Source organism: Gymnodraco acuticeps, unplaced genomic scaffold (assembly GCF_902827175.1).
Source record: "Gymnodraco acuticeps unplaced genomic scaffold, fGymAcu1.1, whole genome shotgun sequence".
NCBI lineage: Eukaryota > Metazoa > Chordata > Actinopteri > Perciformes > Bathydraconidae > Gymnodraco > Gymnodraco acuticeps.
In genome coordinates, this window is record NW_022989755.1 from 1,191,529 (window position 1) to 1,217,021 (window position 25,493).

The 25,493-nt window shown below is 42.5% G+C and overlaps 1 protein-coding gene across 2 annotated transcripts in view; it reads left to right on the top strand.

The window, feature by feature from the left end:
- Nucleotides 1–15,797: 15,797 nt before the first annotated feature.
- polr3a (polymerase (RNA) III (DNA directed) polypeptide A) overlaps nt 15,798–25,493 on the top strand; it is a 30,024-nt gene continuing 20,328 nt past the window's right edge. Inside the window, exons 1-14 of one of the 2 annotated variants that reach the window (XM_034212007.1) lie at nt 15,798–15,837; nt 17,788–17,923; nt 18,091–18,228; nt 19,289–19,460; nt 19,560–19,714; nt 20,178–20,417; nt 20,840–21,002; nt 21,456–21,592; nt 21,666–21,769; nt 21,872–22,013; nt 22,889–23,029; nt 24,071–24,140; nt 24,421–24,548; nt 24,624–24,762. In XM_034212007.1, the coding sequence (XP_034067898.1) occupies nt 17,807–17,923; nt 18,091–18,228; nt 19,289–19,460; nt 19,560–19,714; nt 20,178–20,417; nt 20,840–21,002; nt 21,456–21,592; nt 21,666–21,769; nt 21,872–22,013; nt 22,889–23,029; nt 24,071–24,140; nt 24,421–24,548; nt 24,624–24,762 (1,846 nt within the window). In that variant the 5' untranslated portion in view covers nt 15,798–15,837; nt 17,788–17,806. Of the gene's footprint in view, nt 15,838–17,284; nt 17,329–17,787; nt 17,924–18,090; nt 18,229–19,288; nt 19,461–19,559; nt 19,715–20,177; nt 20,418–20,839; nt 21,003–21,455; nt 21,593–21,665; nt 21,770–21,871; nt 22,014–22,888; nt 23,030–24,070; nt 24,141–24,420; nt 24,549–24,623; nt 24,763–25,493 lie in introns of those variants that run through there. The other variant, XM_034211998.1, reaches the window with a different exon arrangement.

Here is a 25,493-nt window from a genome sequence, read left to right on the forward strand (position 1 = left end):
TATAATAAAGTAAGTGAATATGATGTTTGTTTTTTCATAAACAGACAACAATTTCCCAACTGCTACATCTCACACAGAGGATTACAATATAGCTGATTAGTGGCATCATATTTCTGTTGTGTGGTTCTACTACATGCTTTAATGTTTAAAAAGGTTCTTTATTTGTCTCCTACTGCTTTTGCTGCAGCACCTCTTTTCACCCTCTGTCTGAAACCAGAGCCCAGTCTGCTCTGATTGGTGAGGGAAGTAAGTATAATTTGTCTGTTAAGCATTAGAGGTTCAAATTGGTCATTGTACTGTGAAAAAGATGTGGTGCTGTGTTTCCCCATATTTCATTTTGTCATTCATTTAGCCTGACTGCAGAGGGCACCTTTATGTCATGACAATACACAGAATTTAGCTAGGCTACCTTTCTAGTTTGACTGTGCCTTCACTGCAACCTTTGCATAAGTGTCTCACCTGTGCTGCATAATACATTTTCAAAATTGACGGATGCTATTTTGTATTCTTTCTTTCTATTTCTATTTGTCACATGGCTTGCACAAAGCTTACTCTTGTTTTGATCCCTTTTAATGTGCACTGACATTTCCTGTGAACCACCACTGTGTGAAAAGCCTCCTTTTTCCTCACACATTCTCTCTTGATTCCTAAACATACATGCCCTGGTAATAATGTGATTTGAATCATTAATACGCTACATTGTAGGCACCCATTATAATTGGAAAATTAGTTACAGCACAGTGTCTAACTGCTTCCTACAACACTAATGCCATCCCTCTCTCTGTGTCATCTAAACCCTATGCTAATGAGGCCTGGGCACACAACATGCAGGAGGTTGAATATCAATTTAATAAGGCCCTCCCTGCAGGGGCTTTCAGAGAGAAATGACAGCCAAAGTGCATTAGTAATTCTACTGCTGTCACTTCTCATAGCTGCTTACCTTGCAAACAAACTGCTCTAATGGCACCTGCCTGCTGGGCAATTTAGACACTGTAGAGGCAACAGAACATGAAATGGACTGGAGACCACTGACCTAAATGGAAAAAGGCCAACTCTAAACAAGGAGCGGCTGTCTTATCGTTGGAGTGGAAAATATGTGGGCAATGTGTACGGACAATTAAAATACTTTACTGTAAATTAACCTCCAATACATCATTCAGTCTAAAATCCTTTTTTCTTCTCAGCAGAAAAGCTTTTTGATCTCAAATTTATGTGCCTCTCCTTGAATCTGAATGTTCCGGAATAATATATACAGATAAAAGGCATAAAATAAATACTTTAATAAACAAATGAATGGTTAAAAGGAAGAGTTCATTACCTCCACTCATACAATTGTATTGCATTGACATAATCCCCTTTTATTCCTCAAGGGGATGGGGGAGGGAGAGAGCATGATGGGATTGTGTGTGTGTGTGTGTGTGTGTGTGTGGTGTGTGTGTGTGTGTGTGTGTGTGTGTGTGTGTGTGTGTGTGTGTGTGTGTGTGTGTGTGTGTGTGTGTGTGTGTGTGTGTGTGTGTGTGGTGTGGGTGTGGGTGTCTGTCTGTCTGTCTGTCTGTCTGTCTGTGTGTGTAGGGGGTGGTATGGCTAATTTCCGTGTCAGCCTCTGTACGTCAGCAAGGGGGAAAATATGTAATTTCTCACTGCACCCAGTGTAGCGGCCCATGTTTTCATTCACTCTGTGTCATCGTAACACACTGATGCTATTGAGTGTGTCAGCTTTGAGGCCTGATTTGAACACGTTGACTGGTGAGCTAGCGCCACCTCTTGTTAAAACTCACATACTGACTGACTTCCTGACCTACTGCAAGTGTTACATCTTGTGTTGTCTGACTCTGAAATGAAATCCATCATGCTGCTTTTTATTTGTCCTACAGTTTCTCTCTTGAAAATCCTCTCCTCTAACAGACTGCTTGTTCAATATGCTGCGGCCAGATGCCTCTTAGCAGCCATGCCCCTTCACATCAATATGTCAGGTCAATAGTGTTGGGTGGTATTGAATGTGTCAGAGAAAATAACTTAACTGGAGGAGGTGGGTTGGTGCTTGTGGCGGCAGGGGAGGGGGCCTGTAGCATGCAGGTCTTCTGAAGTCGATCAGATCCATTCCAAGACTGCAGAGAAAGAAAAAAAAACATGCCGTAATCAGCTGGGTAACACAGAGTAGGGATATGTCAAGAGAATAGATGGGTCAAGTCTGAGCATCAGATCTATAGAGTCATTCTACTGGTAAAATCCACTTGTAGGTCTGCCTATAAAAGCACCTTTCAAGAATGTCAAACACTTCTAAATCACACAAAAATGCCTCCAAAGCATGGCTCTCAATTACATGACACTGTATATGAAGTACCCCAACACTTTAATCCCTGCTGCCACACCTTGTGTTTTACAGCAGACCTTATGTAAAGCCATAATGAGAGCAGCCTGGCGTGATTAGTATTGTCTTGGGCACATATTAAAGCCTGATAGGATGACACAGAGCAAGACTAAACATTTCCCATCCAGTCATGGTGACTGCTCATTTAACCATGGCAGATATCGAGGCAAAGGGGGCGTTTGTTTGAGCACCGCGACTGGTTTCATTTCTCCCTTAAGTATGTATGAATATTTAAGGTGCTGCATGCAGTCGATGAGACTACCTGGTCTGTTTAAGCAAGGCCAGCTGCTTTTTCAGTAGACTCCCTCTCGTCTTTAACTACTACAGCACCCCAGTGAGAGTCCCCTTGAAAACAATTGATTCATAGTCATCTATCTCATAGCCGAGGGCTGGGTAATCACAGCCAGAGAATCGAATCTACCACACTCCTGTTCCACCAGGGAAAGGACTCTGTAATGAAATAACCCTCCTCTCAACCTTAATTGTCTTTTTGGCCAATGGCATAAAGATTCAGCAGTTGCGTTGTTGTTGTTGTTTTTTTCCTCTGGTGGAATTAGAACAAAAATATTTAATTAGAGCTTGTATTATTACGTTTCTGATAAATATGCAGGCTTTTATTTCGTCAATCACATAAAATGGCCTACCCAGTGATATATTTTAAGGGTCACTTCCCAAATTATAAACACATATTGTCTCCTATACTTGTGGTATCCAGGCATGCAAATAGCCTTGGCTTTCGGTGCAGAGATTTTGAGAATGTTCTGCCAATGCTAATGCAATAAAGCTGAAGGGCTTTCAAAAACTCAACAGCAATGTGCTTTTCCATAAACAACTACTTGGTTACACTGAATAATCCACACATCTCACTGTCAGCCTGCCAGGACTATTTCTTTAGAATAAACTAGTTTCAACAAAGGTATTAACAGTTTAAAACCACATTTATTTGCGATTAATTGCCCCTGTAGATGAAAAACAAGGTGATAACAGGGATGGGCATTGATACACACCGTTATAGTCGACACACACACATACAGTTTCATGCAGCTCTGATCTCTCAGATTGTGCAGTATGCAAATGTTGTGCCATCAACTCAGCCTAGCGGAGAATGACAGGAACATTTGATGCAGCGCGGATTTTTAGTGGAGTCCCTGCAGAAAGCTATTTTCACAGGATGTTATGTATGCATTTTTCAGACAGATTGCTGCAGGAGACAGGAGCTCAGGAGGGAAGCAAACACGACTGGAATGAAACACAAGCCATAGTCTGCTGAATGAAGTCAACCACAGTGCTGGCTGTAAAGAGTGCTGTATTCATCTCACATTTTTGCAGAGCCAAAATAACATGTTCGATAAATCTTTTACATCTCTGAATAAAGCTTTTTAGGTGGGCAGGAAATCACAAGAACATTTTAACATTTTATTCTCATAAGCATAACTGATTTGGCTGTTTCATGATGCTCATTCACACAAATGAACATGCAATACTTGTTCATTTATTGGATACATTATTCAACCAATTATAGAATAAACACATTGTACACCATTGATTTGAACTGTGCTGTTCTTTCTTTATCAGTAAATGAACAAAGTTTCAGATTTCTACAGATTTATGTTTTAACTATAAATACTGGACAAATGTGCAGTGACAATGCATCGCAAAACCTTGCATGCTAATACCACTGTCACGGATTTGATTTGAAGAGCTGACAACTACACACAGACAGACAGAAATCTGAAGAATTGAAAGATGATATTATCACATTAAATGATACAAGTAATAAAACGTGTCCAAATCTGAGGGGGATATGTTTAAATGCATTGTTTTAAACCTAAAGATATTCAGTCTAACATGATGTAAACAGATAAATGCATTGTTGCAGCACTTCTTTAGTCTCAATCTTTATTTAGCGCCAGTTTGAGTGTTAGCATTAGTTTACGCAGAAAAAAACAGCTAACATCGCCAAAAGAGAAGCCTACTTTTGAATCAAGTCAATGACTCATGGTTTCAAAAATAACTATTGCTGTAACAATAGTGGCCTTACACATAGTCCATCCATCCATCCATTTTCTCCCGCTTATCCGTGGTCGAGTCGCGGAGGTAGCAGTTCCAGCAGAGAGCCCCAAACTTTCCTTTCCCTGGCCACATCAACCAGCTCTGACTGGGGGGTTCCAAGGCGCTCCCAGGCCAGCGAAGAGATATAATCCCTCCACCTGGTCCTAGGTCTACCCCTCGGCCTCCTCCCAGCTGGACGTGCCTGGAACACCTCCCTAGGGAAGCGCCCAGGTGGCATCCTTACTAGGTGCCCGAACCACCTCAACTGGCACCTTTCGACGCAAAGGAGGAGCGGTTCAACTCCGAGTCCTTCCCGGATGACTGGACTTCTCACCTTATCCCTAAGGGAGACACCAGCCACCCTGCGGAGAAAACCCATCTCGGCCGCTTGTATCCGCAATCTCGTTCTTTCGGTCATGACCCATCCTTCATGACAATAGGTGAGGGTAGGAACGAAAATGGCCCGGTAGACAGAGAGCTTTGCCTTCTGGCTCGGCTCTCTTTTCGTCACAACGGTGCGGTAAAGCGACTGCAGTACCGCTCCCGCTGCTCCGATTCTCCAGAACAAGAACAAGACCCCGAGATTCTTGAACTCCTTCACTTGGGGTAGGGACTCATTCCCTACTTGGAGTGGACAGTCCATCAGTTTTCTGCTGAGAACCATGGCCTCAGATTTGGAGGTGCTGATCCATGAATATTACATTACATTACATTACATTACATTGCATTTAGCTGACGCTTTTATCCAAAGCGACTTACAATAAGTACATTCGACCAGGAAGACACAACCTTGAAGAAAACAGAATCATATAAGTACATCAGGTTTCATAGAGCCAAACATTTCAAGTGCTACTCAACTGGCTTTAGGTAAGCCAGTCCTTTATTAGTATAAAAGTGCTTCGTTAATAGTTCTAATGCTCGAAGTGGAGTCGAAAGAGATGAGCTTTCAGTTTGCGCCGGAAGATGTGCAAGCTATCTGCCGTCCTGATGTCAATGGGGAGCTCATTCCACCATCTTGGAGCCAGGACAGCAAACCCACGTGTTTTCGCCGATGGGAACTTGGGTCCCCCTCGCAGCGAGGGCGCAACGAGTCGTTTGGCTGATGCAGAGCGTAGTGCACGTGCTGGGTGTACGGTTTAACCATGTCCTGGATGTAGGAAGGGCCAGATCCATTCGCAGCATGGTAAGCAAGTACCAGTGTCTTGAAGTGGATTCTAGCAGTTACCGGAAGCCAGTGAAGGGAGCGGAGGAGCGGAGTGGTGTGGGAGAATTTAGGAAAGTTGAAGACCAGACGAGCCGCTGCATTCTGGATGAGCTGCAGAGGTCGGATAGCACATGCAGGTAGACCAGCCAGGAGGGAGTTGCAGTAGTCTAGGCGTGAGATGACGAGAGCCTGGACCAGAACCTGAGTCGCTTTCTGAGTCAGCTGGGGACGTATCTTCCTGATGTTGTAAAGCGTGTATCTGCAGCAACGGGTTGTAGCAGCGATGTTTGCAGTGAAGGACAGGTTGTTATCTAGGGTCACACCCAGATTCCTTGCAGTCTGAGTCGGGGAAACAACTGAGGTGCCGATGTTGATTGTTAGGTCAAGAGTGGGACAATCTTTTCCCGGGAGGAAGAGCAGCTCAGTCTTGTCAAGGTTGAGCTTGAGGTGGTGAGCAGACATCCACTGAGAGATGTCAGCTAGACAAGCAGAGATGCGTGCAACGACCTGGGTCTCTGAGCGGGGAAAGGACAGAATTAATTGGGTGTCATCAGCGTAGCAGAGGTAAGAAAAACCATGCGGGCTAATGACTGATCCGAGCGAGTTTGTGTACACGGAGAAGAGGAGGGGACCAAGAACAGAGCCCTGAGGGACCCCCGTAGTTAATTGACAAGGGTCGGACTCAGACCCTCTCCAAGTCACCCTGTAGGTACGGTCTTTCAGGTATGAGGTGAGGAGGGAAAGTGCAGAGCCTGAAACTCCAAGTTTTTGGAGAGTGCGAAGGAGGATCTGATGATTCACCGTGTCGAATGCGGCAGACAGGTCCAATAGGATGATGACAGAGGAGAGGGATGCAGTTTTGGCAGTGTGCAGTTCCTCCGTGACAGCAATGAGAGCAGTTTCTGTGGAGTGACCTGCCTTGAAACCAGACTGGTGCGGATCCAGAAGGTTGTTCTGATTGAGATAACAGGAGAGTTGTTTAAAGACAGCGCGTTCAAGTGATTTAGATAGGAACGGGAGGAGAGAGACAGGCCTGTAGTTTATAACATCAGACGTGTTGAGAGTGGGTTTCTTTAGGAGAGGGTTTACTCTTGCCTCCTTGAGACTGTTTGGAAAGTGACCAGAAGTTAGAGAAGTGTTGATGAAATGGGTGAGAAACGGTAAAATATCAGGAGCGATAGTCTGAAGGAGGTTTGAAGGGATAGGGTCCAGAGGACAGGTGGTAGGGCGGGCAGAGGTAATGAGGGTAAGAACCTCACTTGGAGAGAGAGGGTAAAAGGAGGTAAGTGTGTTGGTGGAAGGAGGGTCTGGTGACCCAGCGGTGAGTAAAGGTGAGTCAGAAAAAGAAGAGCGAATATCATCAACCTGTTTTTCAAAGTGGGTAACAAAGTCGCTTGACAGAAGTGAGGAGGGGGGAGGAGCTTTTGGAGGGTCCAAGAGGGTGGAGAAGATGGAAAATAGTTTTTTAGGATTGGAATAGGAAGATTGGATCTTATCTTGAAAGAAAGTGCTTTTTGCCTGAGAGATCGAAGCAGAGAAAGAGGAGAGGAGAGCTTGATAGGTTAGGAGGTCGTTACGGTGTTTGGATTTCCACCATTTCCGCTCTGCTGCCCTAAGGACGGTTATATTAGCACGCAGTGCATCATTTAGTCAGGGAGCAGGAGGGGACTGACGAGCCTGCCGAGATGTGAGAGGACAGAGCGAGTCCAGAGTGGATGAGAGAGTAGAGAGGAGAGTTTCTGCAGCAGAGTTTGGAGGCAGGAGATGGAACGAATCAGAGGAAGGGAGGGCTGAGAGCACCGACGAGGCAAAGGTAGAGGGGGAGAGGGAGCGAAGGTTACGGCGGACAAGTGCAGGATGGGAAGAGATTAGTTTGTTATGTTTGGAAAGGGATAGAGAGAATGAAATGAAGAAGTGATCGGATGTGTGGAGCGGGTTTACAGAGAGGTTAGAAGTAGAGCAGTTCCTTGAGAATATGAGATCAAGGACATTGCCAGCTTTATGAGTCGGTGGGGACTGAGACAGTGAGAAAGCAAAGGCGGTTAACATAGATGTTAGTTTCGTCTATCTTCCCCGTCTGGAGGTTGAAGTCTCCGAGAAGTACAGCGGGAGGGCCAGTTTCAGGGATGAGTGAGAGGAGATTACAAACAGGATTGGTGACAAAGCGCAGTTCTGGCGAAGGCCAACCCTCACCGGAAATGGGTCTGACTTACTGCAGAGGAACCGGACACAGCTCTCGCTTTGGGAGTACAGAGATTGGATAGCCCTGGGTAGAGACCCCCTCACCCCATAATCCTGCATCACCTCCCACAGTAACTCCCTGGGAACCCGGTCATACGCCTACTCCAAATCTACAAAACACATGTAGACCGGATAAGCGTACTTCCCTCCAGGATCCTTGCGAGGGTAAAAAGCTGATCCGTCGTTCCACGACCAGGACGGAATCCGCATTGTTCCTCCTCAATCTGAGGTTCGACAAACGCCCTGACCCTCCTTTCGAGTACCTTAGAGTAAACTTTCCTGGGAAGGCTGAGTAGTGTGATGCCTCTATAATTGGCACACACCCTCTGATCCCCCTTTTTGAAAAGGGGAACCACCACCCCGGTCTGTCACTCCTTCGGTACAGTTTCCGACTTCCACGCAACGTTGATGAGATGTGTCAACCATGACAGTCCCTCAACACCAAGAGCCTTCAGCATTTCTGGGCGGATCTCATCCACCCCCGGGGCTTTGCCACTGTGGAGGTGTTTGACTACCTCAGTGACCTCCCCCCGGGAGATTGGTGTTGATCCCCCGTCATACTCCAGCTCTGCCTCTACCACAGAGGGCGGAGTTGTCGGGTTCAGGAGTTCCTCAAAGTGTTCCTTCCAACTCCCTAACACTCCATCAGTTGAGGTCAACAGCGTCCCATCCTTACTGTACACAGCTTGGATGGTTCCCTGCTTCCCCCTCCTGAGGTGTCGGACAGTTTTTTTTAACAACTTTGGTGCCGCCCGAAAGTCCTTATCCATGGCTTCTCCTAACTTCTCCCACACCCGCTGCTTTGCCTCGGCTGCTGCCCTTCGGGCCTGTCGGTACCTTGAACCTGCCTCGGGACTCCCCCGGGATAACATATCCCTGAAGGCCTCCTTCTTCAGTCGGATGGCTGCCCTGACCACCGGTGTCTAGGGTGCTCTGGTACCACGTACACTTATGAGCATCCTTATGTTCGAACATGGTGTTTGTTATGGCCAATCCATGACTAGCACATAAGTCCAGTAACAAACCACCACTCTGGTTCGGATCAGGGGGCTGTTCCTCCCAATCACGCCCCTCCAAGTGTCTCCATCATTGCCCACATGTGCATTGAAGTCTCCCAGCAAGATTAAAGAGAAAAAGTCCCATACAGGACTCTTTTCAGGGTCTCCAAGAAAGCCGAATACTCTGAACTGCTGTTTGGTGCATAAGCACACACAACAGTCAGAGTTTTCCCCCCCATAACCCGCAGGCGTAGGGAGGCAACCCTCTCGTCCACTGGGGTAAACTCCAACAACGAAGCACCCAACCGGGGGCTTGTGAGTATCCCCACACCCGCCCGGCTCCTCACACCTTGGGCAACTCCAGAGAAGAATAGAGTCCAACCCCTATCCAGAAGTAAGGTTCCAGAGCCTACGCTGTGCATAGAGGTGAGCCCAACCAGATCCAACTGGTAACGCTCCACCTCCCCCGCACAAGCTCCAGCTCCTTCCCCCCCAGAGAGGTGACATTCCACGTCCCCAAAGCCAGCTTCGCCTGGGTCTGGTCCGTCGAGACCCTCTGCTTTCACTGCCACCCTTCTGGCAGCGCACCCGACCCCATCGCTGTTTCCCGTAGGTGGTGGGCCCGCGGGACGGAGAAGCAGAGGTGTTGCCCACGTTGCCTTTTCAGGCTGTGCCCGGCTGGGCTCCGTGGCAAGCCCGGCCACCAGACGCTCGCCGACGAGTCCTCCTTCTGGGCCTGGCTCAAGAAGGGGACCCCGGGCTTCCTCCGGGCCGAGTATCCTCACTTCTGTGTGTCGTCTTTCATGAGGTCTTTGAACCAATCTTAGTCTGGCCCCTTGCCTGAGACCAATTTGCCATGGGAGACCCTACCAGGAACACAAGGTTCCAGACAACACAGCCCCCCCAGGTCCATCAGGGCACACAAACCTCTCCACCACGGTAAGGTGCTGGTTATTCAGAGAGGTGGCTAACACATAGTGTGATATATAAATCAACCATGATTTTATATAATTTTAGAGTACTATTATTTAGATCCTCTCTGTTATCAACCCTATCAAGTAAGCTATAAGCCTACAAAGTACAAACTGTCCATCAATTCTCAGAGGACTCACACCTTTTTTCTCTCTTAAACTTGGCTGAAATGAGTGCACATTATGCCCTAAAACGACTGGATAGCTCTGTGATGAATACCTTCATCATGACAAAGAACTGGAAAGATTTCCATAACAGTTGCACTCGGCACTGTTGAATAGTCCACATACAGTAAAATAAAATAACTGTAAATAGATCTTCTTATATAATGCTGCCATTTTTCTGTGATGGATTAAAGGAGCACAGTGAGTGCTTCAAGAAAAGTGACTGTTTTCTTGGCTTTCTGCTGTCTTTCCCCTAAAGGGCCCAGACCGAACCCTGCCATCTGCTGGCTCCATCCAGGTGAACAAAAACTCATGATGGCAGATGACCCAGAGCACGCTGCGTTCCTACTGTTTGGAAAATATGTCAGACGTCCTCCAGCAGCTTTGAGTTTGATTTTAAAAACAAGAGACTAGTATGAGTAATATCAAGTGCTTTTAAACAATCACAGAAGAGGTTTATTTTCAGAGGAAATAGAGTGCAGGAGGGAAAAACACAGTGCTGTTATGAGGAGAGAGCGAAGTGTATCGTTGGTCATTGAAGGGGGTTTCAATGCTTATCAGAGGTGCCTCATTTTCCAGCACCATCTGTTCATGGTTCTGCTTGCTGGAAGCCTCGTTTGTGTCTAACACCTCCCACATGCTCCGAGCAGCCCAACACCAACAGCAAGGACTTCATCACCTGTTTCAAACAACTGCACAATGTGACCCGCTGCATCCGTTAGCTACTAATCACAGTGTGTTTGATGATGTTGTTAACCCACTGGTTGAGAGGTTCCTTCCCTCAGGCTCCCTTACAAAAGTTCCAACCAGCCCTGAGCCACTGCTAATCTGTACTTCGGAGGAGGACGACAATGAGAAAGGTTGATGGAGGAAGAGAGAGAGAGGGTCGGACCTGGAGGCTGGAGTCGACCCTGCTTCCCCCTCAGGAGGACAGAAAAAGGAGGAAGACAGAGGCGCATGAACAAGGCCATGCTCCTCCATTTCAATCAGCTGCTGCCGTCTCACATGGCAGCAGAGCATCCGGAGGGGAGGTGCCGTCATGAATCCTAATTGCTCCCTTTTCACCATATTGCAGGGTGTTTCTATGCAAATCTGTCCAGAGAGGTATCTAGTTTATGCAAGGCAAACTGTATGAACTGAATTGTGAGGAGGAATTTTACTCAGACAAAAGCTTGCTGGGGAGATGCTGGTATTATAATTCATTTGGATAAATTATTCATTTTGCACATGGCTCTCCTGAGTGCAGGACAGAGCGCGGTTTCACACACGTTGCTAATGTTTTTACATGTATGTATTCCACTCAATGGGCACTGGCCTCAAGTTAAGATATATGGCTTTAATAAGAGTGACGAAGATGCAAAATAATGAGATGTCTGGGAGGGGAGCGCCGGGGTGTCCGCGGAGAGAGTGAGAGAAACGAGAACATTATTCCTCAGCATGTCGACTTATGTGTCTGTTAAGCAGATTCTACCACATTGTTACACCTTTATGAATACCAAGTGATGCACACCCTTACACGTGTATGGATTTGTAAAACTATAACTGTTTAAATCTTTAAATGTTCACAGTCAACCAGATTGGCATATAGGGACTTTGTGGTGACATGATGAAAATATTTTATGTTTAACATAAATCACTATGTATATTTCTACAGCAGCCATACATGCACTCAGGGATCAATCAAAGTCATGATGCTTTTAAAACTGTCAGGGACTACTCTAAGTCTAAGAGTATTATTTCACATACTTGAAAAACAGACTGACGTATGATTATTCAATATGTTTGTCAGATCATAAGTCAGTTACATATATTATTCAAACAAGGTATTTATGTTTCACATTGAGCTGGAATTCTCTTAGCTGGAATGTTAAGGATAGCCTTCTTCTTAGGTCTATGCTATCTTTAACGCTTAAGGTTTTTCTCGGTGTCACAAGGATGAGGCAAGGTGGTGGCAAAGCTATACCCTTTCTTAACTTTCCTTTACACATGTCTTCTTTGTTTGTTTGTGTTTATCACAGTGTGGTTAGCACATTTATAGTGAATGTTGCGCCAAAAAACACGTTTGGAAGATTGATTTGTCAAACAGACCGCAGAATACTCATATTAGATTTGGCTTATTCTCTCTCAACAATATTTGCACAACAATGCAGCATCTCTAGGCAGCCTGACAAGAGTTTTGTATCAGAAGCGTTCTGGTTACGATTTGTGGTCAGAGGCGAATTGAACATTTACATTTGAGCGGGATTTGGTGGCATGCAAGTTAAAAGTCTGTGTGGAGGACAAAAGAGGCGGAAAGCATTGGCTAAAATTCCATCAAATAATCCAATAACTACCAGCCAAAAGAAATTAAACAGCTGAGTGTCTACTTGTGAAACAATATGTTTGGGAACCTCCAACTCTATTCTAGTGAATTCTAAACCACTGGTAAACAATGGCCAGTTCACAGAGGATGAAGTCTTGGCACGAATATTCGAATCGTCGGGAACACCATAAATATTGGAATTGTCATCAGCCTGAAAGCCGATTGCCTTTTGATGAACTCCCAACGAAGACTGTTAGGATTTATTTTGTCACCCATGTCCTCCACTAAAAATGTGTAAGGAAAATGTATTTTTGGTACGAGGCAAGAACAAGTTTAACGGGCATAGGGACACATGAGTTTCGTTTTAAGACATAATAAAAAAAGGTTGAGTAATTATCCTTTGAGTGATCTATTATTCTCAAAATAAATTCTAAAGCCTTCAAAGTGAACAATGTGTATCATGTGATATTCCACAACCTGTATTCTCTCTTTGTTTTGTAAAAAAAGCTGATTGAAAACCAAGAACATCTCATAGATCAAACATTATTGCTCTTGTGAGACCGATGGTATACAACTCAATATGCATTGTGCTGATCAAAACAAGTTGTGAGAAGAATACAATGAAGCCCATCTCCACCCCCGCCCTCAGAACACATACCCATACACACAAATGCACTCTGACGCTGAGCTCTTATTACAAACCCGTTCCTCACAAATGACCATAATCTATACTGTGCTCCCAATGGCTCTCCTGGGAAGCTCCCCTCATTTCATTTTTCATCTCATCCTCTTTCACTTTATTTCCAGTAATTCAAACCCACTAAATCCAAATGTGACGAGACACAGAGCCCTGCTGTTTTGACAAGTTAAATGACTGAAGGCAATGATGTGCTTCCCAGCCAGTCTGTAAGCAGCACACGTCGCCAGCCACCGCCTCGCTGTGCGCTTAAACAGAAACCTGTGTGTGTTGATGTGCAAGCTTTTTTCCACGTGCACAGTGCCCCTTATTCCTGCAGCCGCCCGACCCTCTGCAGCATCTTTTTGAGGTGAAATTGAAATGGATTGTGTAGTTCAATATTTTATTGACATCAACTTCACAAAATGTAGCTGCAGTGACACCGGGGATAATTATTTCACCACAGATTTCTTCCTCTCTCTTTCTGCCTTCCTCCAAGCCCTTCCATTCCTGTAGAGAATTAGTTCTGCATAAATTACCCGGTGGAATATTGAATCAGTCTCCAGCCACCAAAGGCGAGTATGTGTGGCTGATTACCGAGCAGTACGCACAACATGCATGCAGACAAACACACACACAGAGCAAAAAGGGAGAGGGGCCTCTAAGCGAGGAGCTGACACCATTGCAGAAAACATGGTAGAGGAGGAGGAGGAGGAAGAGGGGGGAGGGATCATCCAATCTGGATATGGAGAGCGAAAAACAGTATTAGCCACCCTAGCTATACACTATCAAGTCATTAGCAGGGGCATGGTTTTAAAGGAGGGAGGGATCAATCAATTGTCATGGGTCAATGTTTTGCAGCCCCATTATGAACCTTGGGTGGCTCTGTAAATTAAGCACAGTAATTACTCATGTTAATTACACAAAGATGGTGGTCACATTGATCTACAAATACGTGTTGCATAATGTAAATGGTATGATGAGTAAACACTGGGTTGCACTTGAGTATTTAAACAGACCCACACTCATCAGATGAGAGGCAGAGAGCAGCACTCCTCCCGGCTCTGAAGGGTTTCTAATCATTTATTTATTCTGCAGGCTAGTGCTGAAACCATTAGTTATCGATTTGTCAATTAACAGAATAAACAATTTGTATGATTGATTAAACATTTATTAAGCTAGCATGCCAAATATTCCCTTGTGCCAGCTTCTCAAATGAGAGCATTAGACATGTTGTGTCTTTTTTATTTCACTGTAAATTGAGTACTTTTAGATTAATTGTAGGTCAAACAATACAATCAATTGAAGGATGTCATGTTGGGCTCTGGGAACTATTTTCTGGCTTAATGGACTTCTTGATTAGTTAACAATCTGGAGATAAATGCATCAATTCATATTCATATTTGGTGGAAATTGTCAGTGGTTCATCACATACCGTCAGAGCTTCAGTACATACAAGTGAGCAAAGGTGAGTTTTGCATAATTTTCCTTAGATCATTTCTCTGAATCAATGAGTATTGATGCGTAAGGACAGTGATCAAATCCCTGGATACACAGTCCTGAGAGACACCAAGTGTTCTTCATCCAAAGTGATCTGAGGTATTAAATTCCTCCAAAAGGGATTTCAATGTGTGTGTAAAAAACATTATATGTCCCCAGATGTTAACATTTAGAGAGACATAGCTCTTTGGGGATGCCTTGCCTTGAGAGACTGATTCAGGAATCCCAGACCATGGTAAATGTGTTATTAGAGGTATAATTAAAGGCCCTTCGTGATGCAAGTGGCAGCAGAGTAAAACATTGGAAAATCAGATTCATGCAGGCAATTTTCCCTGTTGGTGGTTATCAGTTGATGGAACAATTCATCAGCTCAAGCAGCGTTGTGGAAGGAAACTCATCAGGAAGTCATCAGTCTCCCTCAGTGCTCCCTCTCATATGTATCAAACAAGACATGTATAACAGGTTTGTTTAGTCTCTGCACCTCCTATGTCTTTACATTACCACCTGTTAGAAATGCATTTGGTGCCATCTAGAGGCAGGATTTCAGACTAACCACCTCATTAGTATGGAGGACGGAACATGACTTAAGTATAAATAAATAAATGTATGAAGAAATACAGGAATAAATAAATAAATACGTAAATAAATAAATAAATATTTATTTATGCATTTATTCTTTTATTTATTTATTTGTGTATTCATTTCAACATTTATTTATTTCTGTATTTATTTCGTCATTTATTTATTCCTGTATTTATTTATTCCTTTATTTATTTACGTATTTATTTATTTATTCCTGTATTTCTTCATACATTTATTTATTTATACTTAAGTCATGTTCCGTCCTCCATACATTAGTTCAACTTCACCACTGAATAATATGAATGCAAATATAGGCACACAAATGTATGATAACATGCATATAGGCATTTATTTGCTTTCCTGATGCCAACTTTACGGTGGCCGGCAGGTGCAAACGCTAAACAACGGCCAAAAACACACACATAAGCAGGAAACACCTGCAAATAATGAAATGAAAAACCAACAAACCCTGAAAACACATACAACAGAAAAACGCTGCATTTACAGAAATGATGCAAGCTAAACCTACAACACACAAACCCCGAAAACAAACGCAACAGAAAAACACTGCAAATACAAAAACGATATGCAAAGTCAAAAGCACATACAACCGAATAACGTTACAAAAAAAAAAGACATTACAAAAAAAAACATTCCGGAAGTGCTTCAGGCCTCTAGGGGGCGCGCTACGTGGAACAGATTGATATATGACCAGACATAGAGAGAACGAACAAGAAGAAATAAAGTTCATTTAAGTGGAGAAAGAAATAAGAAGGTAAGTTTTGTTTTGTTTTTATACATAGAGCGTCATATTTACGTAGCTAGCGTTAGCGTGTTTGATCAAAGAGTTTGCAAGAGCCATTGTGCACCTAAATGTAACTCTTGACATAATATAGTTATAGTATAGAACCGGGACGCCCCTCCCTACACGCAGATCACACAGACTGGGTGGGGTCTCACGCCCTCATCTCGTGGAGGGGGCCTCAACTGAGCCGCAAATGCGATGCGGTGATAAAAAGGAAATGAAATGTAAAAAGTTGAATTAAAATATTAAAACAGCAACACAACATTATTCCCACATTAAAAGACAGTCTGAAGAGGTGTGTTTTGAAGGTGGGGGGGTCGGTGCAGTCTCTGATGTTTAATGGGAGTGAGTTCCAGAGGGAGGGGGCAGCGATGGAGAAAGCTCTGTCCCCCCAGTTTCGGTGCTTGGTTTGTGGGGGGATAGACAGGAGGTTGGCTTCTGATGAGTTAATTGAAAGAACGTTCTTTAATACTATTATAATATTTAGGTAGCCGAAAAATATCCACTCTTTTGCCATCTTATTCAGTATAGAAAGAAAATGGTCTTCTTTTGTTGAATTGTCAAAGAATCAAAACAACACAGTTACATTTTGTTTAAATATATGAATGAGGAACATTTCCTGGGGTGAGAACACTGCCAAAATATAGATAGGCTACAATTGTTTAAGAAAAATCATAAATAAAAAGACATTGTGTTTATTTGTATTTATTTATTTATTATTTTGCCATTTACAAACGGAAACTATCTCCTTATCTTGGATATTGCAAAAAGTAAGCGAGCAAATATTTTGAAATGTCAAACTATTCCTTTAAATTAACAATAAATTCACATTTTACTAAACTAAATAACTTCCTGTAAGTTATTTCAGTTAGTATAATTTCATTGACTTTTAGTAGATAAAACCTATTCACCATTCCCATTACAAGTGTTTACAAATGTTAGCCGCTAGGTGTCAGCACTGATTTGAGGCTGATCGTGCTCGTGCTCCCGTGCCTTCTTTTTCTTGCTGTTGTTGTCCAGACGCGTGTGCTGCTTTCAGGCACTTCTTGTAATATGCATACTTCAAGAAAATCAATCATAAACAAGCATTTTTATGGGCTTAAAATCATAGATTTTAGAATAAACGTACTCTAAGTTATCTCTTAATGAAAATAAAGAACAATTTCATAGCACTAAACTCAGTATAAAATGTGCTTTTTCACCATTTACGATTAAAGTCGCTAGATTTCAGATGAACCCTGAAGGCAGTGTTACGCATGCTATCAACACATTGCATGATGCTGACTGCTAGCATTTTCACAACATATGAAAATGATATGACAGCGTGCTGGTTGCAGTAAAGCCTGGCCTGCTGGAATGAGGACAACATAACAATTACAGTAGTTTCGCTGTAGCTTGGTTTGGAGAAGTTGCCAAAATGGTGAAGGAACAGTTCAGAGAGACAGATGTGGCCAAAAAAATGTAAGTCAAACAGACTGAGAAACACTGCTAGCTAACTAGCTCACCTGTTAGCCAGTGTCAGACAGTTTGCTATGAAGCTTATATTGACAGTGTTAACTTAAAGTTGGGTTAATATTAAAAGGATACTTATAATTACGTTTATCGCCGTTAGCTAGTTGTTCTGATAAACAAGTTAACGCCAGCTCACGAATGCATTGTGGAAAAGACAACGTGCCATTCTGTCAAACTCAGTTAAAATGTGACGATTGAGCACATGTTGTAATTATGAACGTATTTAAGTGTTAAATCAACGGTAAACATGCATTAACCACAATTTGCATTCAATAAATGTTGTTAGAATCTGTTCCTGTTCACTTCTCATGCAACAATGTATCAACAGTTTGTCAAGGTTTAAATGCAGCTGATCTTGCACTGTGAGATATTCCTTGCTTAATCGTTACTTTTTGTGCTTATTTGCAGAAGCCACATTTGCTTTGGCATGAAATCTGCTGAACAGATGCGGAAGCAGGCCCACATCCAGGTGGTCAGTAAGAATCTGTACAGCCAAGACACCAAACACACTCCACTGGCCTATGGAGTGTTGGACCATCGTATGGTATGACTTGCTCAGAAACTCTCTTGTTTGCAGGGAAAGAAGATAATCATTGTCAATACACCAACATGCAAAACATGTCACTGTTGTCACTCATTTCAAATATTTACCACGTACCTTAGGCCAACATCACGCTATAGGCTCATCCCTCTGCTCATGTGTTTTTGCAGGGCACCAGTGAGAAAGACAGACCGTGTTTGACATGTGGGAAGAATCTGGCAGACTGCTTGGGACATTATGGCTACCTGGATCTGGAGCTGCCATGTTTTCATGTCGGCTATTTTAAAGCCATCATAGGAATCTTACAGGTGAGTTCACAGTCTAATCAAATACAGCACTTTAAGAGCGCAGACCTCAGCCAAGGACAATTGCCCTTTCTCGAAAAGTTAACCAAAAGTAAATATGTTGTGTTTGCGCCATGTGATCCAGATCTACTCAAATCTAATGGGTTCTTCCTCGGTCCCTGCCTCACCATTTTACCAAGTTTCATGACTAATGGGCCGTTCATTTTTCTTTAAGCCTTCTGACAACAAACAAACAGGAGAGTTTTTAGACGGTGTATATAGTATTTATTTTGTTTACAACTTGGGCACTTACACATTTGTGCAAGGCTGTATTATTTGGTCAGCTTAAACAATAGTGAGACCAACATTCAGAGAGCCTATGTTCCACACTGCAAGAAGAAGCATTGATACAACCAAAGTTAAAGATACCTCCATCGGGAATAAAGCAAACAGAAATATATATATATCGCCCTTATTCCACCTAGCTTAGTACTTTTGTTGTTATTTTGTTTTACTTGCTTGTAAGCGCTTTGAGCACCAGGAAAAGCGCTTTATAAATGTAATGTATTATTATTGTATATTTCCTCTAGATGTCACTAGAGTATCACAATTATAACTGTAGGAAATGGATTGTTTTTGGCAAAGTTACTGAGCTAATCTTGTGGCATTGGGTCAGCTGTAGGGTTGGTGGTTTGAGCCCAGCTGCTGCAGATAACATTTCAAAGTGCCATTGGGCAAGAGAATGAACCCCTAATTGCTCGTGATGGCATGGCCAATGGTGTGTGAATGTTACTCTCCCCTGAGCAGGTGACACCTTGTACAGCAGCCCCTGCCTCTATATGAATGTGTGTCAATGGGCGAATGCTAACTTGTTGTAGTGAAATCAGGGATCAAATAAGCGCTAAATAAATTCATTTCATTTACCATTTATCTCAAGTAAATATGTGAAATATGAAAACAAGCAAATATGTTTATACCTCTCCAATAATAATAGTTTGTACATTTCTGTAAATGATTCAAGCACCTATGTGAGACAATGTTTTACCACCCTCATTGTGATCATTGTAATTTGTCATGTTTCCAGATGATCTGCAAGACATGCTCGAGCATAATGCTGACAAAAGAGGACAAACTGCTGTTCATGGATATGTTAAAAAGGCCCAACCTGGCCTATCTCCAGAAACGAGGGTTGAAGAAGAAGATCTCTGATAAATGCCGCAAAAAGACGATCTGTATGAGTTGTGCTGCTTTCAATGGTAATAAGAGAAATTGTTTAGTTTTACTTTTTGCCACATACGTTTCATTCTGATTCAATAATTGGAGAAGCTGAGTCGTGTGTCTCTTATACTTTTCAGGACCAGTGAAAAAGTGTGGCCTGCTAAAGATCATCCATGAGAAGTACAAAACCAACAAGAAGGTGGTGGATGTCTTTGTGACAGATTTCCTGCAGTCCTTCGACACTGCCATTGAGCACAACAAAGTGGTGGAACCTCTGCTGACCAGAGCACAGGTACAATGTTTCACAGTTGGTCTCATTAGTGTTCCCATGCAGAGGGTGAAAGGTTACAGCAGTGTCAAACCTTGATGTTTTTTACCTACTGTTGAATTTAGTGATTCTACTTGTTGGTTATATTCTTATTCTATTATTTGTCGATAATATATTTCATCATGTAAATCAGGAAAAGCAAATGTTTAACACCAAGTATTGATTTATTAATAATAAAATAATAACTTAAATGTATATAGCGCCTTTCAGGGGACCAAAGGTCGCTTTTAAAGCAAAAAATGTTCCATTACATTCCAGTAATTTACTAAAATGAAAACGTGTTTTTATAAATCATTGGTATATTACTCAAACAACTGTTTAGAAATAAGTCTTTTAGTGTCATCAAAAGCATTTCAAGCAACACTGAGCCCTATATGGAGGTCCTGCACATTCCTGTATTTTGCCTTGATTATTATTTCCTCTTCAGGAAAACCTGAACCCTCTGGTGGTGCTGAACATGTTCAAGAGGATCCCCCAAGAAGACATTCCCCTGCTGCTGATGAACCCTGAGGCAGGGAAACCCGCGGACCTCATTCTCACCCGCCTCCTGGTGCCCCCCCTCTGCATCCGGCCCTCTGTGGTCAGCGACCTGAAGTCCGGCACCAACGAGGACGACCTCACCATGAAGCTCACAGAGATAATCTTCCTCAACGATGTCATCAAAAAGGTTGGTATCTGTTATTGAAGATGATAGGGCTGGATGTCTGCAGGGACTTGTAGGACTTTAGCCTCTAGTTTTGAAGACAGAAGACACTAGATGATTGACCTCATTTCAAAGTATTGAGCTGTGGTGGCTTTTAGCAAAGAGAAAAAAACCATCTTGTTTTTTTGCTGAGCACACAGCCTCTGAAATATAAATCCGGCGGCCGAACTCTGGGTCTAATATTGTCTTTAAGTGTAGAAATCTATTTTCTATGACTTCAAACCTAGTTTTTTATTTAGAGTTTTATTGTTTGTAAAATGGACTAACACATTATAACAAAGCTAACCCATTATGATCTTTACAACAAAAAACGTCCTGAATGCAGTAATAACCTTTCATCATTTCATTGTAGACGGTCCTCATTAACAAAGTATTTGATCATTTAGCACCGTATGACAGGGGCGAAGACCCAGATGATCATGGAGGACTGGGACTTCCTCCAGCTGCAGTGTGCGCTGTACATCAACAGCGAGCTCTCGGGCATTCCCCTCAACATGGCACCGAAGAAATGGACCCGAGGCTTTGTGCAGAGACTCAAGGGAAAGCAAGGTAAAGTGAATATAAAAACATGTGAGATCTTATTTTGCCAATTTTTAATGTTTTAAATAAACTCTGTAATGTGGACACAGTGTATTTATTCAACTCTTCACACTAAATGCCATTATCAAGTAAATAAAAAACACTTGGTAATGCCAAAAGTTGAACCTGAACATTTTGTTTCAGATTTGTCAATTTTTTAAAGAGATTAAAGTAGTCGGGTACAGTGTAACACATAAAGCAGAGCAGATGTGGGTACCTATCCTAGCTTTCTCACTCTTGCACTCACATTTGAGTGAGCTTTTTATGTCGGTATAATGGGTTTAACAACCCAAGAAGTACTTTACAGAAATGTGGCACTTAGCAGGTATGTATTTCGTACTCTGCGTGTGCAACTCGGTGTAGAAAAGGAACTGCACATTTGAAATTGCAGACTAACTGATTCATTTACTGTGAAAAATTCAGGTCGATTCAGAGGAAACCTCTCGGGAAAAAGAGTGGACTTCTCTGGCAGAACCGTCATTTCTCCCGACCCAAACCTGAGGATAGATGAGGTGGCCGTCCCTGTGCACGTGGCTAAAATCCTGACATACCCAGAGAAGGTAAGCCTCCCTACACTAAACAACCACTTCCATGCCAGGACTAAAGTCATCTAAATGTGATTCTTTATTATAGGTGAACAAAGCCAATCTGGAGCTATTGAGGAAACTGGTCCGCAACGGGCCTGAAGTTCATCCCGGAGCCAACTTCATCCAGAATCGTAGCACACAGATGAAAAGGTAAGGCTGGCTACGTCTTTGGCAAATTAAAAAACATTCCTTACCTGACGTAGTTCACATTTTAAAACAAATATATATTTTTGTATTTGTATCTTCTGCCAGGTTTTTAAAGTATGGAAACCGTGAGAAGATAGCTCAGGAGCTGAGGTTCGGAGATGTGGTGGAAAGACACATGATCGATGGAGACATCGTCCTCTTCAATCGACAGCCTTCCCTGCACAAACTCAGCATCATGGCCCACATCGTAAGCTTGGTTTTTTAAAAGAACAAATGAAAGAAAAAAAACAACCTTGTTTCAGTACACCGTGCTTTCATCACTTAACATTTATGCTATTATCAGGGTCGTTACCATTCTCCTCTTCTGTCTAAAATAGCGTCAGTGCTTGTTTTCTTTTTCTTGATAACTCATGATGAATCCTCCACAGTTAACTTGCCAAAACAGTTATTTAAGGTCAGTGCAAAGCTAAAAGCTGCTACATTTATCTGTGAAATGTTTAATTTTCTACAGTTGCTGGCATAAACACTATAAATTAAAATGCCCTATAATGTTAGCAACAGTATAATTGAAGCATCTTTTACAATTATCTACTGAACAAAAATGATTATCTACTTCAGATTAATTAGGCTGGCAGGCTTGACAGGTATTTTTGGCAGTTAAGAAAATAGAACTTTAGTAATTATCGGCGGTGCCTGAAACTGCTTCTATATGTAGGGAGGCGCGTGGTGCAGGGGGTTGTGCGTTGGTGTTCGGATCAGGGGAGCACAGGTGCAAACCCCACTGCACTCAGCATGTCGTTGTGTCCCTGAGACACTTCACCCCAAATTGCTCCTGTGGGGATTGCCCACAGTATTGAGTATGTAAGTCGCTTTGGATAAAAGCGTCTAATAAGTAACATGTAATGTAATATGTCTAAGTAAGAAGTATGAATTTATAAACATCTGTTTTAAAAAATGAAAAAAGCTGTACAGTATTTAAAACAAATGGATGGAATGGGCCAAGATATGTTGAACATGTTCACAATATTAAGAATAATTTCACTGCTAAAGAAGACGCCGGGTTACACATGCAGTAAGTCTTCATTATGAATGTCTCTATTTTTACTGTCCCCAACCTCCCAGGCCAGAATCAAACCTCACAGGACGTTTCGGTTCAACGAGTGCGTGTGCACCCCGTACAATGCCGATTTTGACGGTGATGAGATGAACCTTCATCTACCTCAGACTGAAGAAGCCAAAGCCGAGGCCCTCGTCCTGATGGGGGTACGTTTCATCACCACGCGGCTCCATTCACAACACACACGTCACCTAACAGAGGGTTCCTGCGGGGTCTTAAAAAGTCGTTAAAAAGTCTTAAATTTGATATTCAGAATTTAAGGCCTTAAAAAGTCTTAAATATGATCAAAAAAATAAGAAAGGTCTTAAATATGATTTTAGAAGGTCTTAAAAATGATCGGATTTGAAAGGTAGCCTACTTCTGTGTTGCGATCACGTCTAAATGTGTTTTGGGGAAAATGTCCGGGCTGCAAAGTAACCAGTACGGTAATAGCCTTTCAGTTCCCCCCAACAATTTGTATTGAAATAAATCAACATGGAACCAGTAATCACTAACTTTGTTTCCCCCAGTAACCTAGCAACCAAGCTTCAGCTTCTAATCTACTTAGGCTACAAATAAATATGGGGAAGTGTAAGTTCAACCGTATTTGGTTGGAAAACATCGAATTTAGTGCTTGGTTGAAACCAGTGGAGGGAAATGTGTTTGAAGCCCGCTGCACCGTTTGCAAAAAGAATTAGCGTTCTTTTTTGCAAATGTAGCGTTAGCTAGTGCAGCAGCTCCCACAACAACATCGGGGGACGTTTGGCTCTACGTCAACCCTAAAAACAGAGGTGTTGTGGACGCTAAATACCATACTGTAGTTAAACACCAATCCTACAACAGCAACGATGAAAGATTGTAGCCAAGGCAGCAGAGCTCAGAAGATATCTCTTGTCACACACACACCCTCACACATACAGAGACACACACACCGACAGAGACACACACACATACACACTTTTTGTCTAACACGCTAACACAGTTCTGTGTACTGTTATGCTGTTATGTTCAGTCATTGTTCTTATGTTCAACATGAATACATTTATTTTGTAAGTATTATGGGACGTATTTCTTCTTTCATAGCAATTTTCCTTCATACTGTCTTGCTGTGAAATAGGGCTTACATTCTATTCAAAGTGGTCTTAAAAAGTCTCAAATATGAGTGTTTACATTCAGCGATTAAACCCATGTTTTTATCTTTCTTCCAGACGAAAGCAAATTTTGTCACTCCAAGAAATGGCGAACCTCTGATTGCTGCTATTCAGGACTTTCTGACAGGTCAGTGCGCTGACGTGGTACACTCTTTCTCTCTGTGCTCTTTATGTGATGTGAGTCCTGCTGCTTTGAGATACAGGTGGAGGATCATTTATCACTGCAACAAGGGCAAACTGGCTATGATGGTATAAGAAAATGTTCATTCTTTTTTTCCTTTGAATATTTGAGTAATCCGTAGGCATTCAATAACCATTTGTACCTAATGGGGGTGCACTTAAGCCAGAAAATACGAAAAACCACTATTTAATTCCCATTAATTTATTAGCTTATTTCTACCTCCTAGGGGCCTACCTCTTGACGCTGAAGGACACCTTCTTTGAGAGATCAAAGACCTGCCAGCTTGTGGCATCGATGCTCGTGGGGCATGACGAGAAAGTAAAAATCACTCTCCCCCGCCCTGCTATCATGAAGGTACTACACTGGTGGGCTTGTTACATAACTCCATGTCTTTGACCCGGCACTAACACTTTGCTGTGTGTCCATCAGCCCATGGCTCTGTGGACGGGCAAGCAGATCTTCAGCCTCATTCTGAAGCCCAATAAGGAATGTCCAGTGAAGGCCAACCTGCGGACCAGGGGCAAGCAGTACTGCGGCAAGGGAGAGGATCTCTGTTACAACGACTCATGTGAGTCAGAATCTGCTCTAAACATTTCAAATTAAAATGTGTTATTTGGCTAAGTGATGAAATGTATTATACGATAATACTTAAATGGTCAGATCAAGTCTGTAATGCAGCTATATGTATAACATCAACATAGACAAATATCAAGACACAATACATGAAAAACAAACATTTAACATAACAGCACAATCGCTGAGAGAAAGCATGCTCAAAGACCCTTTAGCGTGCATTTGATCTGGGATTCAGCTCTGTATTTACTGTGAGGATTGACTGATGCACAAAGGAGTGCTTCAGTCTGACTTTATTATATGTGATTATTTTATTATCACAGTTTTCAGTCGGTTAATCCGATTTATTAATATACAAGAGGTTTAGAGACACCTGAGTAAAGCCGGAATTAGTTTTTAACAATAAATAACAGCCATCTTGGTGTTTTTTTGTATAATCACAATACAATGATGTACATCCAAGAGCTTACTTTATAAACAATCAACAACCTTATTAATGAAGTTTCAGAGGAGAAGCGATTGGGGATATAATTGAAAGCAACATAACAATACAAACATATTTGGTTTGAAAAATGAATGCAAAATCCCATATCAAACAAACAGAAGAATGTTCAGTGCATTGAGATGTGTTAGAAAGAGATGCGTTAATGTAAAGAAAAGTGTGTCCTCATGTCAAGTAACAACTTGGATAGTTTTTGATCAGTTCTAATGGAATAATCAATTTAG